Raw genomic sequence first — 12,800 nt, 5'->3', positions numbered from 1 at the left:
GTGGAGGGGCGGGCTGGGATGCCGGACCTGATTAACGAAGTATAAAAGCTTCTCGTTGTGTAACTTACTCATTAGTACGGAGCAGGAGCAGAGGCAGGCGGTGGGCAGCCTGCCACCCCCGCCGGCTCCCCCAGGTCCAGCGGGCCAGGTCTTTCTCCCAGCTTCTGCCCCAAAAAGCCTGGCAAGGTCCCACTATGAATTTGGCTCCATGGGCAGGGTCCAGCTGTGGGGATGGGTCCATGCAAGACGATGCTCCTGGGGCTGGTCCCACCTGGGGCTCTGCAACTCCTCCCCAGTGAAGTCACCCAAACCAGCACCCATACAGGGCCCTTGTCATCTTTTAAAATTAAATAAAAAGCCATGGGCAGATATATTTTTTAATTTATTTATTATTATGCCCCTGAGTGATGGTTGCCTGCTTGGAGCTCTGGGAACTGGAACCCTGTTCACCCCCAGGGTGGTGCTGTGGACCCATAGGGGAGGGAAGCCCTGGGATGTGGTAGGAACTACGCTGAGCCCACACGTGGGTGCAGTGGGATGGCAAAACAAGGTTTTTTGGGACATCCCAGCATGCTGAAGCCACATGGGGCAAGGGAACCCTTGCAGCCTTAAGTCTTTTTGGGTGCAGGGTTGTGGGAGCTGGATGAGGACGTGGTGAGGACAGATGTGCCTGTGCACAGCACTTTCCCCAAGACCAGGAGAAGAGCTCTGCTGGGCTGTTACCACAATGGGGATTTTGGGGAGATGGTGGGGGCAGGCTAAGCACCAGAGCACGACTGAAGGGGCTTACACAAGGCATGTTTTGTAATGCCACAGGGATTTAAGGATTTGGTTTCCACGGGGCTGCCCTGCAAACAGAGCTGAGACCCTGCTGCGACAGAGGGAGGAGGAGGAAGGCACGAGCCTCCAGGTGAAGGGCACACGGGTACAGGGAGGGAAAGCCCGGACCTGTGCCAAGACCCTGAGCAATGATGCTGTGAGCACAGCCACCATGTGCTGCTCTCCATGGGAGATCCTGACCTCCCCATCCCCTTCCCACGCCAGCCCTGGTGCAAGGCTCAGCTGCCTCCTAGAGCTCGTTGGACATTTGTCTGCAGCCCAGTGAGCAAGATGCTGCATGACAGGGGGACATCATCAGTGTGTTGGCTCCCAAACAGGCCCAACAGCCCTGCACGGGATGGCAGAGGGGACCTGCACTCCCCTGGTCACCTAGACATCCCGGCCATCATGCTCATTGCAGATTAAATAGTTTTGCAGAGTAATGCACAACCCCTGGCATCACTGAGCGGGTGTATTGTCCTGGGAAAAGGGGTCTTGGGAAGGGTGGCAGCCCCAAGGGGGACCCACCCCAAGGTGTTGTGGCCAGATCCCTTTGGGTCTCAGACGGGTCTCGTCATCCCCCTTCCCACGGTCCCTGACCCCAGGCAAACCTATTCCCCCTCTCTTGGCAGCATCAGCTCCTGCTCCCCGTGAGCAGAGTGTTTGCGAAAGCTCCCGCACCATGCTGGCACCGGATCCTCCAGCTAAATCCCACTGCTATAAGGCGGGCTAAACCTCGTGCACCCAAGGCCACCCCTTGTGCCCTCCGGAATTAAGGGGTTTAGTCCAAGGGATCCGTGCCCCACGTGGGTGATGCTCATGGGGACCAGACGCTGCTGCTATGGGGTGGCCCTGAATGGGCACTTTGTGCAGAGCATCCCCGTCACCTCCCCAGCTGCCCGCCCCACGTGCCTGCACCTCACACCACCCTGCACCCCACGTGCCTGCACCCCATGCTGCCTGCATCCCACAGCACCCTGCACCCAACGCTGCCCTGTGCTCCAAGCTGCCCTGCACCCCACACCACCCTGCACCCCACGTGTCTGCACCCCGCACTGCCTGCACCCACACCACTCTGCGTGCCGTGTGCCTGCATCCCAGGCTGCCCTGCATCCCACGTATCTGCACTGCACGCTGTCCTACATGCTGCACCCCACACTGTCCTGCACCCCACACGCTTCGATCCCAGGTGTCCGCGCATTGCGGGACTCGAACCGTTATCTCTGGGCGGCCGGGAGAGGCGGCAGCGGCCGGTTGCGGGGAAGTGAGGGCTTGGGGGCGGGCGCTGTTGCCCGGGTGACGGGCGGGCGCTTCCGGGCGGGAATTTCGGGGTGACGGAGCTGAGGGCAGCCGCGTTCCGGGCGGCTCTGCGGCACCATGGCCCAGCGCATCCTGGAGCTGGCGGCCGAGGAGGCCCCGGAGCGACTCCAGGAGGCCCTGCAGAGCCTGGGGGAGAGCGAGGTGAGCGGGAGCCCCGCGGGCTGGGCCCTGTGTGCGGAGGAGCGGGGGGTGTGCGCTGCCGGGCCCTGTCAGCCGGGCGGAGGCGACTTCTCCTTGGGCGAGGTGCAGCTCACAGCATCCCGTTCTCTTTGCAGCTGGGCGACATGGTGACAAGGCAGGCCCTGAAGGGGAGGGAGACGGCAGCTTTGCTAAGAGGCATCTTCAAAGGTGGGTGATGTCTGAGCTGCGCTTTGTGGGGCGGGTGGGGAGGAGACTGTGGCCCCGGCCGTGCTGGTGGCCCATGGGCTACAGGCTGTCAGGTGAAGTGAGTGGTCAGCAGCACAAAGCCGTGTCGTTTTTATAAGAACCAGCCAGTCAGAGCTGCCACAGGGAAATGGGACACCCAAAAAGAGTTAGGGGGAAATAGCAAACCAGATTAATGTATTTGTAATGAACCTGTTGTAAGTGGTCTTTACTTTCAGGAGCCCTTAGGTACCTTGGAGCAGCACTGAGCTGGCCAGTCGAAACATAATTACCAAGCTGATTCTTCTCAACATTTTGATACTTCCTGATCTGGGGCAGCAGGTTGAGTGAACCACAGGGTGTGATAACAGCGCTGAGTGCTCCAGCTGTTTTACCCAGGAGACTCTGGTTTCCTGTGCTCTGCTTTTTACCCTGTTTCCCAAAAAATATGATAGGGTCTTATATTAATTTTTGCTCCAAAAGATGCATTAGGACTTATTTTCAGAGGGTGTCTACAACAATCTACATTTATTCTTGAACAAAAAATGAACATTTATTCAAATATAGTCATATCATCACATGCTGTCACATCTGTCGTGCTGTATTCTATTGCCAATTAATTTTACTTCTTCGCATGTATAGCTGCCTGGACACTATTTAAACAGACTTTTTATGAACTGTAACTAGGGCTAATTTTTGGAGTAGGGCTTACATTTTGAGCTTCCTTAAAAATCCTGAAAAATTATGCTAGGGCTGATTTTTGGGGTAGGTCTTATTTTTTGGGAAACACAGTATCTGTTTTGTCAGATAAATAAAATGGGCACTTGCAGTCAGGTGACAGTTTAGCCCTGCTGATTTCCTGTTTAGCAACATGTTGTTACTTAAATAACTTCTTATTTTTCCCCATTCTTTGTTTTCTTTATTTCCTCATTAAAAGGCTCCCCTTGTGCCCAGAGAAGTGGTGTTCTCAGGAGGCTTCAGGTGTACAAGCACTGCATCCTGCTAGTGGAGTCAGGGGACCTGAATTTGGGCAAGGTGTCTGAGATCATAGGACTGCTGATGCTGGAGGTAGGAGCTCCTTTGGGCTGGCTTTCCTGGGGTCTGCTGGGTATAATTTCATATGTAGATTGAGATACTTCACTAGGGCACTGAGGAAAATGGGTTGTGTCCTGTCTATGGATCTGCGTTGGACTAGGTTGGCCGGTGTTGGAATTTCTGTGTGTGTAAATGTGGTTATCATTGCATATTTAGTCTTAGATTCAGAACTCAACATCTATAATTATATCAGCTTGATTATATCAGTTCTATAAAAGACCATATGAAACAGAGGTCTTGGGGCTGAATTCTTCTGTTAGGGGAATATATCGCTGTAAGAAATATTGTCCTTTGCTGGGTTTTGGTGACGGTTTGGACGTATGTGTGGAATTCTCCCATGCACTGCCCAGGCTCTTGCATGCTGCATCTTCTCCCAGGCTCGCCAGCTGCCAGGCCACGCATTGGCTGAACTTGCCACCCTGTTCGTTGATGTTGTTAAAGGCAGCAGCCTGTCTAATGGGAAATCCTTGGAGTTGTTTTCCACTGTTCTCACTGCACTGGCCAGTCTGAAGGAGAACCTGGCTTATGGAAAAGGTAACCCCTTTCAGTTCCTTCTCTCCAGCCTGTCCCTCGTTCCTCTGGAATCAGCTCCTAAAAGCCTTTTGCTTTTTTCAGGTGAACTGAATGGGGAAGAGTTTAAGAAACAACTGATAAACACCCTCTGCTCAAGCAAGTACGTACATCTCTGCCAGCTCCACCACGCTTTAGTCTGTTTAAAAATCAGTCAGTGCCTAGTTCTGTTTGGGCCTTTTTCAGAATTCCCTGTGACACCCTACAGATACAGTGGGAGGGAAATCTACAGTTGCTGAGTGTGTCTGTAGCCCCGACAGTTATGTGGCAAAACTGTTTCATGTTTTGCTTTGAGAAAGACCATGATAAGCTGGATGACACCGTCTTTCCTGTGCTGTCATCTTTGATTCTGTGCCCTCTGTGACAGCACATTCTCTGGCTGGGAGGGCGAGGGGACCGTGTGTTCCTAGATCTTGTAATAGTGTTCTGTGAACTGGTCTCAGGAAGCGCTTGTTTTTATTCCTTTCTTGGTTATTTGTTATTGTGGGGACAGGGGCAGTTTGGAGCCTACGTCTGAGTGGGTAGGGTGGTGGTGGTGACTTCTGGTGGAAAATTGGCTTCTAATTTTAATATCAGAATGTAACAGGGAAATGGTGACACTGAGTAATTGTATATGAGGAGGGAAGAGATAAGCAACAATTCTGCTTGCTTTCAATTTTCCAGTATGTTCTTGTTTTACCAGGTGGGATCCTCAGAGTGTAATACATCTTGCCAACATGTTCAGGTAATTCATTTTCTCTTTAACTTCAACATTTTCTTGTGCTGCAGTTATGACCACATCCTATTTCACATATAGTTTGAGGCAAGTATGATTAGTAGGTGTGAACATACCAGGCGAAGCCCCATGGATGTTTGAGTCCATGAACATCCACGTCAGATCTGTCTGGATGCAAACTACAGCTGGGCAAGCACGCCTCAGAGACTGGGCATGACATTGTGGGTTTTATTCCATGTGTGTGAGCCTTGGCAAATTAACAATACATTAATGAACAAGCATAATGTGAGGGAGATCTAAGCACTGAAGGTTGAAGAGTATCCTGGGACAGTGGTAGGGTATGGAGGGATCTGTCACAATTGCTGCTGGTGAGGGTTTGGGGAGCACTTGCTGCCTGTCTGTTCATTAGGATTCTGTTTAGTTGTAGTCTGGGTTTGCTGTGGGATTCTGAAGGAAATTAGTGAAAATGATTAGGCTATATCTTTGATTCGACAGGGATATTCCACTATCGGGAGAGGAGCTGCAGTTTGTGGTGGAAAAGGTCCTTAGGATGTTCTCCAAATTAGACCTGCAGGAAATTCCCCCTCTGGTCTATCAGCTGCTGCTGCTTTCTGCAAAGGTAAAAGCTCCTGGGAGCTGGCCTCCCCCTAAGCATGTGCCATGAGAAAAAATGTACGTACAGACTGAGCTATAGGCTGGATTTTGGAGAGAATTCTGATTGTTCCCAAACTGTGCTGTGGGGAGCAGAACACAGGAGGATATCAGTAGTTTGTTGGTTTTTTTTTCCTCTAACTCCCTCTAGCCTGAAGAACTGAATGCTCAGAGGAAGATACAATCTTGATCTTCCTTGTGGGAAAAGAAGGAAACCTTTGGGAAATAAAGGATGAGCACAGACCTAGCAGACAGCAGAGAGGATTGGTTTTTTTGGTGTTCTTAAGTGTGGTTTTGTTCACTCTCTGTGGTCTGCACACTGTAATAATAGCTCATGCAGTGTGACCGTCTTCTGGCTTGTAGCCTGACTTATACTGGAAATGTCTCAACTCTTGTGCTTCTCCTTCAAACAGAGGTTGCCAGTGACACCGCTACCCTTTGACGGGGCGATCTGGCTCTTTTGGTTGCTGCATTCATGACCAAGTCAATGCCAAAATCATTCAGTCAAGACAAATTACATGTGTGTTATAGGAGGTCGTTTGGGTGCACTGCCCAAAATGGAAAGTTAGGTTTAAGGTTAGGAGTTTGAACACCTCCCTAATTAATTATAACATACAGGATTCTTTCTAATTAATAATAACTTTTAAAAAAGAATAGATGGGAGCTTCAGCTTCTTCCAGCTCTTCAATAAGCGCAGTTAAAGGAAACATGTAAACTAAACCAGCATCACTTCATCTGGAAATGAACCACACAGGAGCCCTCCCACACCTCAGTGATTTATGAAGGGAAATGAAGAACACCATGACATTTATAATTGGTGTGGGAGTAGAGTGCAGTTCTCTGGGATACTGCAGTCCCTGCAGTGCCTTAATGTAATGTCCTCCCTTGTAGGGCAGTAAGAAGACTGTTTTAGAAGGAATAATCAGTTTTTTCAATGAGTTGGATAAGAGACAGAAGGAAGAACAGAGGGTTCCACAGTAAGTTATTTCTCTGTTGTTGCCTTTCATTACCAGCTGGGTATTTGTAGTCACCCTGGTCCTGCCCAGGGCTCCTTCAATTTAAACTGTGAAACCAAGTTTCTTAGTACATAAGAAATTATTTATGGTATTAGATGCCTTGTTTTTCCTCTGATAAATCTTACAGATCAGTGGACCTTAAGGTAGCCACAATGCCCCTAGACCAGCTCCGCCATGTGGAAGGTACCGTTATTCTCCATATCGTTTCTGTTATCAACCTGGATCAGGACCTAGGCAAGGAACTAATCAGACTTCTAAAGGTATGGCAAAGATGGGACAGGCACAGCTGTTGAAGGTGTTGAAGCAGAGTTTTGAAAATCAACTCAAGTGGTTACTTTTAGAAGGGATTTAATAATTTTTACAATCACAGTCACGTTCGATTTAGCAAGTGCTATGATATGTTTGAAGAGACATGTCCCTTTCTGCACCACAACAGCAGTGTGATATGGGCCTGACAGCTTTGTGGGACTCTGCAGTTGAAGACAAAGTGCTCTCTGACTGTTGCTTGCTCTCTCCTAGGCTGAGCAACAAAAGGACCCTGGCAGAGCCCTGTGTCCCTTCAGTGTGGCTCTTTTGCTGTCGGTTGCAGTAAAACACAGACTGCAAGAGCAGGTATGTGGCTGATAAGATTGTAAAGAACTTCCTTGTAAAGGAAATGAAGCATGGATACGTCACAGTCCCATCAGAATTAGGCTGAAAATGGTTTCAGGATGCTCCTGGGGAGGCAGTTAGATCATTAGTATGCTGTATTTTACTGAACACTATAAAAGACACCAGAGCAATGTCAGAATTTTCCAGAGTTGTGGTACCTGTGGATTGGTACTGTAGGATAAGAAGAAAAGCAATGTCTTAGTTTTTAAATGTTTTGGCTCTGTGATGGCCACCTGAAATGCCTCTGGCAGCAAATTACTCTCCTTGAGGCACTTAATGAGGTTGGTGTGTTTGTCCTGAGAAAGAAGTGAGTTAAGATTTTTGGCAGGCTGGATTGAAACTTGTGCTCTGGCTTTTACTGGAACATACCCAAAACTATAAAGGTCCCATTTGAAATATCATTTCCTCACACTCAATGATTTTCGTGTTCCAGATATTTGATTTATTGAAAACATCAATCACAAGAAGCTGCAAGGACCTGCAGTTCCTTCAGGCCTCCAAGTTCCTGCAAGATTTGTTTCCTCAACAGTATGATGTAACTGCTGTAATTCTGGAAGTGGTAAAAAATAGGTGAGTTGTTGCCACATGCTGCAGAACTCACAACGGGATTTGTGAGGGGGAGACTTTTAGCCTCACTAGAATGCTCTGGGGTGCTAAATACTGTTGTATAGGTGCTGGCAGGGAACAGTATCAAAATCCAAAGGTTTTATCACGGTTTTATACTTACGAATTAGAAACCAAAGCACAGCTATATAAATCTGCCCCCTTCACCCCAAATCTCAGCATCTGGTGGTACAGAGGACTAAACTGACCAGGGCCCTCTCTGTTTCTTACTGGTAAAGCAGCTGACGGTGTGAGTCATGCTGCCAACTGTAGTTTGTGTTCTGATCAAGGGATGAGTGACAGGTTCACTGTTTTCTTCCCCCACATGGTTAGTCCTTTAATCATCCCGTGGGACAGGTCTGTTATCTGTCACCTGTTGTCCTTTAATCTGAGGAGAGGCATTCATTCCTCTTCTGTCCTCTCTCTGACTTGAAGATCTCAGGGTCAGCAGGATTTTTGTCTACCCTGACTGTGGAGTACTGTCACATTTAGATCAGACCTCAGTGCACATCGTTCCCCATAGTGAGGAAACCTTTAGACTGCAGAACAAGGACTGCAAGATTTGTTGTGCTGAGCACCTGTCCCTCAGCCTAAAGACAGTCTTGGGGGGCTGTGAGGGGTGTCATCTTCCCTGGAGTGACCAAACATCGCTGCTTTGGACCCTGGAATGACTGTGCAAGATTTTGCTTTAGACTGCTCTAATCTAAACCTTTTCTGTGACTAAGTTGTTTCTTTCTGGGACCGTTTAATGTTTTCCTCAGTGCATTTGGCTGGGACCACGTTACTCAGGGCCTGGTGGATCTTGGCTTCAGCCTAATGGAATCATATGAACCAAAAAAGCCCTTTGGAGGAAAAACTGCTGATACCAGTTCTGGCCTTTCAAAAATGCCAGCCCAGCAGGCTTGCAGACTGGGAGCGAGTATCCTGCTGGAAACATTTAAGGTAGTATATGTTTTGGAGAAGGCTGGGGTTTTTTTTGGGTGGGGAGGACTCTGTTCTTATTCTCTCTTGGTAAATGGTGTCAAAGCCTTGCCTGCTGTATCCATCATGAGTGTTTTACAAACAATACTAGATTTAGTCTTCTGTTTGCCCCTCTACAGCTAGAAGAGGCTGTCCTAATAAAGACCTAACCCTAATCTGTTCTACCTGCTGTGATACCTGTGTAATCCCTAGTACAATTTCCAAGAAACTGCAGAGGAGGTAGAGAAATTCAGTGGTATGAAAAAAATCTGTCAGAGGTGAGACTGAAACTAGCATCTTCACTGAAGTGATAAATTTGCATCCCACAGAGGATCTGACCCATTATGTTCCAAGTATACTGTGTGTCTCTCTGATGTGCTGGTTCTGGTCGAACTGGAATGAAATCTGAATTGGTCTATGTGAATTTAGCTGAAAAGGGGATTTCTGGCAACCAGTCCCAGCTTACCTGTCAGATCTGCATTTGCTTTGCACTGCACAATGCATGTGCTCTGAGGTACAGGAATATCATAAATTTATGTAGGTTTTGATTTTTATTTATTGTTCTTTCTCATTTCAGGTTCACGACCCCATCAGAAGTGATATTCTTGAGCAGGTCCTGAATAGAGTCCTTACAAAAGCAGCGTCTCCTGTCAGCCACTTCATAGGTAATGTAAAAAGGAAGAAATGTGTCCTGCTCTGTGGACACTCAGAATGTAGTTTCTCAGAACAAGTTCCTGCTGAAGTGACCTGAAGCCAAGAAAAATCAGTTGTTCCTTCCCCTCTTACTGAGGTGCCAGCTGCATCAGATTACCTTGTATTCATTGCAGGTGAAAACAGGTTTGCAGGCAGTTGCCATGGAACAGCTGACGCACAGAGAGTTGGGATCCATCAGTCAGTACCTTGTTACGCGTTCCTGGCCTTGCCTTCCTCCTTGTCCTTGGGCAGGTGCTTAGGAGTTTCTGGGGCTGCGGAGATGCTGCTGCAGCCTCTTCTCTTACACCTCAGTGCCCTCTGGTGGGGTGAGGCCCTGCAGCCGGGTTGTGTTTTACACTTTGTGACTACAGCAGAGCTCAGATTTTTGCTGCTGAGCCTATCAAGACCTCTCCATGTAATGGAAGAGCTTTGATTATTCTGTAATTGTTATCTATAAAGACATCTTTTGCTATGACTTTTCTGGCCACTTGGCAGCAGCTGCTCTTTTGTCATTTTATTTTTCAGACTTGCTGTCCAATATTGTTGTGTCTGCTCCTCTTGTGCTTCAGACTTCATCCTCCAAAGTCACAGAGACCTTTGACAATTTATCCTTTCTGCCCATTGACACAGTGCAAGGGCTCCTCCGGGCAGTACAGGTAAAGCTTTGCATTTCTCCGTGAATATCCTTGCTAGTTTAGTTCCAGTGACAGCTCTAGGCCACAATTATATGCATGATCTAATAACCCTTCTCGTAAAATAAACCTTCGTACTCTGCTGTAGGTTGTTCGGTGTAGCATGGAACTGTTGTTCAAGCATGGATTTGCATGTGCCCTCTAGCAAAAAGCACATGGTGCGGTCTGGCATGGTATTGAAACTGCTCTGTGCTGACCTTTCATCTGGAAGATGCCCAGATTCTGTGCAGCATAGAAAATTAAATATACAGTGTTTAGCTGAACAGCTGTAGCTGTCATGTTGATTTTTCTCCTTCCAAGCTCCATGTCAATATTTCTTTTTTCTTGGACTGAGATATTGCCCTGGCCTTAAACTTTTACATGCTTTGTCCAATCTGAGCATAACAGTTCTTTCCCCAAATGCTTGCACTGTGTCCGCAGTAACATGCTAAGGTATCTCACTGCTACAGCTCTCTGGGTTTAATTTTATATTGTTTTGAAATGGTTTGGTTCTCCTACTGTACTGATGACAGTATTGGAAATGCAGGGCCAGATGGGCCTGAGGAAGATGAGCTCATGTGCCCCAAGGGCTTGGCATGTCTTAGTGCTTTTCTATCCAAAGTATTAATATATTTTCCTTTCCAGCCTCTGCTCAAAGTCAGCATGTCAGCGAGGGACTCCCTGATACTTGTTCTCCAAAAAGCTATATTTTCCAGGTAAGCTTGGAAAGGGATTCTTTGAAAAGATTTCTAGAAGTCATTTATGTTATTGTAGCAGAAGTATTTTTTGTTGGTTTTGGCTAAGTGTTTTCTTACTATGTTCTTCCTGTAACCAGGCGATGACATCTCCTACCTCTTTAGCACAGGGCTGTAATATAGTCACAGCTCTACCCACTGAGATATGAATCCCAACCCCAAGATTAATGGGCGCTGGAAATTCAGAAGGCAGTTGGGAACTTCAAACAAGTAGGCAAAATTAAAACCAATTTCAACATGTGCCTACACAGCTGAGTACATCCAGATGCTAGGGAGAGTCTGGAAGGAACCACTGATCGGAATGTTGAGCTGCCACCTTCCCTCTGATGCTTTACAAGGAGACAGAGAAGCAGGCCTGTTGTCTTGGTAATGCTTTGAGCAAACCATCCTGCTGCCTTCATAATGCAATCATAGACTGGATTTTGTTGGGCAGTGGCTGCCTGGTTATGAACACAGAATTAATAAGTCAGGATTATTATTCAAGGCAAGAGACTTGACTTTGGGAAAGACTTGGGGGTTCAGTGAGCAAAGCAAAACACCAGCTTTTTGTGAGGAATATACCAACTCTGAGAAGAGCTCTGTGAGATGCTCCCATTCCAGTTTTCAGGGGACATTTAATGCTTGCATCTCAGCCTGGGACTCTCCCTCAGTGCGAGCATTGTGAGGGCAGAAAGGAATTTAATGTTGTGAGAGTGCAGACCAAAGGAGTTCCCAGCAAACCACCGAGCTCCTCACTGCCTGGGACTGTGCTGCCCTCTCAGGGAATAAAGCCCTGCTGGGCCCAGTCACCCTGTGTTTGTCACCCTTTTTCACTACCAGGTTTGTAGTGTATAATATTTCCTTCTGGGCACCTTGCTTCCATTTTTTCTTATGCTTCTCTTTTCTCCCCCTGACTCACAGGCAGCTTGATGCTCGTAAAGCTGCAGTTGCTGGCTTCTTGCTTCTGTTAAGAAATTTTAAGATTCTGGGCAGCTTGTCCTCTTCCCAGTGCAGCCAGGCCATTGGTGCCACTCAGGTAAGTGCTGTTCTGCAGTCCCTGGTGTGGATATATGAGACAGTCTCATGTCTAATATGCGCTGTTTGAAATCAATCAAGAGTGGAGTGTTTCCCCAAAACAGAAATACATCTTCAGTAAGGATTAGTCCTGGAAGGAAAGCTTTGGGAAATGCAATTGGCAAAGAGAAGCTGGAGTAGGGATGTTACTTTCTAGAGTTGTTCTTTCTTACATCACCAGTGTTCTGGGGACCATTTACGCTGTTCCATGGTGATGATGATGAAGAACCTGGCAGCACACTAAGGACTATTTCAGTGATTGTTTAGGGGCCAGGTACCTTATCACCTTGCTTATGTGTTGTGATATTTGAGAACTGTAACCAGTATAATGTGACTAATATTCCCTCTCAGGTCCAGGCAGATGTTCATGCCTGCTATAATTCTGCAGCTAATGAGGCCTTCTGCCTGGAAATCCTGGGCAGCCTGAGGCGATGTTTGAGCCAGCAAGCGGATGTTCGACTCATGTTATATGAGGTAAACATGAATTCTTCAATCTGCTTTTAAACAGCTACTAGTCTGGTTCTACTGTAGCCCCAGGTAAATAATGATCACATTATCATGGAAAACAACCTATCGTCTCAGTTATATTCTACATGGGACACATGTACCAAGGACTACTTGAGTTTTTTCAGTCCTTCTGCTTCCTTTTATTTTGGACCATTATAAGCCCAAAGATATATTGATGTATCTTCCTCATCTCATGCATTGCTTAAGAACAAAAATGCATCAAAATTTCTCTTCGTGTGGTGCAACCTGGGAGACTGGAAGCATGTTTGATGCCCAGTGAGGAGGAGTATTGTTACAGGCACTGGATTTAAGCAGAGTTGCTGGGAGTTAAGGATGGGCTCCAAAGAAAACTCTGACT

The 12,800-nt window shown here is 47.4% G+C and overlaps 1 protein-coding gene across 4 annotated transcripts in view; it reads left to right on the top strand.

The window, feature by feature from the left end:
* Positions 1-2,093: 2,093 nt before the first annotated feature.
* The window catches only part of FANCI (FA complementation group I), a 24,138-nt gene continuing 13,431 nt past the window's right edge, over positions 2,094-12,800 (top strand). For 3 of the 4 annotated variants that reach the window (XR_010475345.1, XR_010475344.1, XM_005504108.4), the window contains exons 1-17: positions 2,110-2,280; positions 2,415-2,487; positions 3,440-3,570; positions 3,975-4,131; positions 4,213-4,270; positions 4,850-4,891; positions 5,378-5,501; positions 6,425-6,510; positions 6,677-6,809; positions 7,069-7,161; positions 7,634-7,770; positions 8,565-8,745; positions 9,341-9,428; positions 9,982-10,112; positions 10,773-10,843; positions 11,783-11,897; positions 12,287-12,409. Coding sequence is in view for 2 of the 4 variants with exons in the window: in XM_005504108.4 (XP_005504165.2) it covers positions 2,197-2,280; positions 2,415-2,487; positions 3,440-3,570; positions 3,975-4,131; positions 4,213-4,270; positions 4,850-4,891; positions 5,378-5,501; positions 6,425-6,510; positions 6,677-6,809; positions 7,069-7,161; positions 7,634-7,770; positions 8,565-8,745; positions 9,341-9,428; positions 9,982-10,112; positions 10,773-10,843; positions 11,783-11,897; positions 12,287-12,409 (1,827 nt within the window). In the remaining 2 variants the exon portion in view is untranslated. Of the gene's footprint in view, positions 2,281-2,414; positions 2,488-3,439; positions 3,571-3,974; positions 4,132-4,212; positions 4,271-4,849; positions 4,892-5,377; positions 5,502-6,424; positions 6,511-6,676; positions 6,810-7,068; positions 7,162-7,633; positions 7,771-8,564; positions 8,746-9,340; positions 9,429-9,981; positions 10,113-10,772; positions 10,844-11,782; positions 11,898-12,286; positions 12,410-12,800 lie in introns of all 4 variants that reach the window. The other variant, XM_021289904.2, reaches the window with a different exon arrangement.

The sequence above is a fragment of the Columba livia genome, chromosome 11, assembly GCF_036013475.1.
Source record: "Columba livia isolate bColLiv1 breed racing homer chromosome 11, bColLiv1.pat.W.v2, whole genome shotgun sequence".
NCBI classification, from domain to species: domain Eukaryota; kingdom Metazoa; phylum Chordata; class Aves; order Columbiformes; family Columbidae; genus Columba; species Columba livia.
Note: the sequence above shows the minus strand (reverse complement) of the source record. Positions and strands in the feature narration are given on the sequence as shown.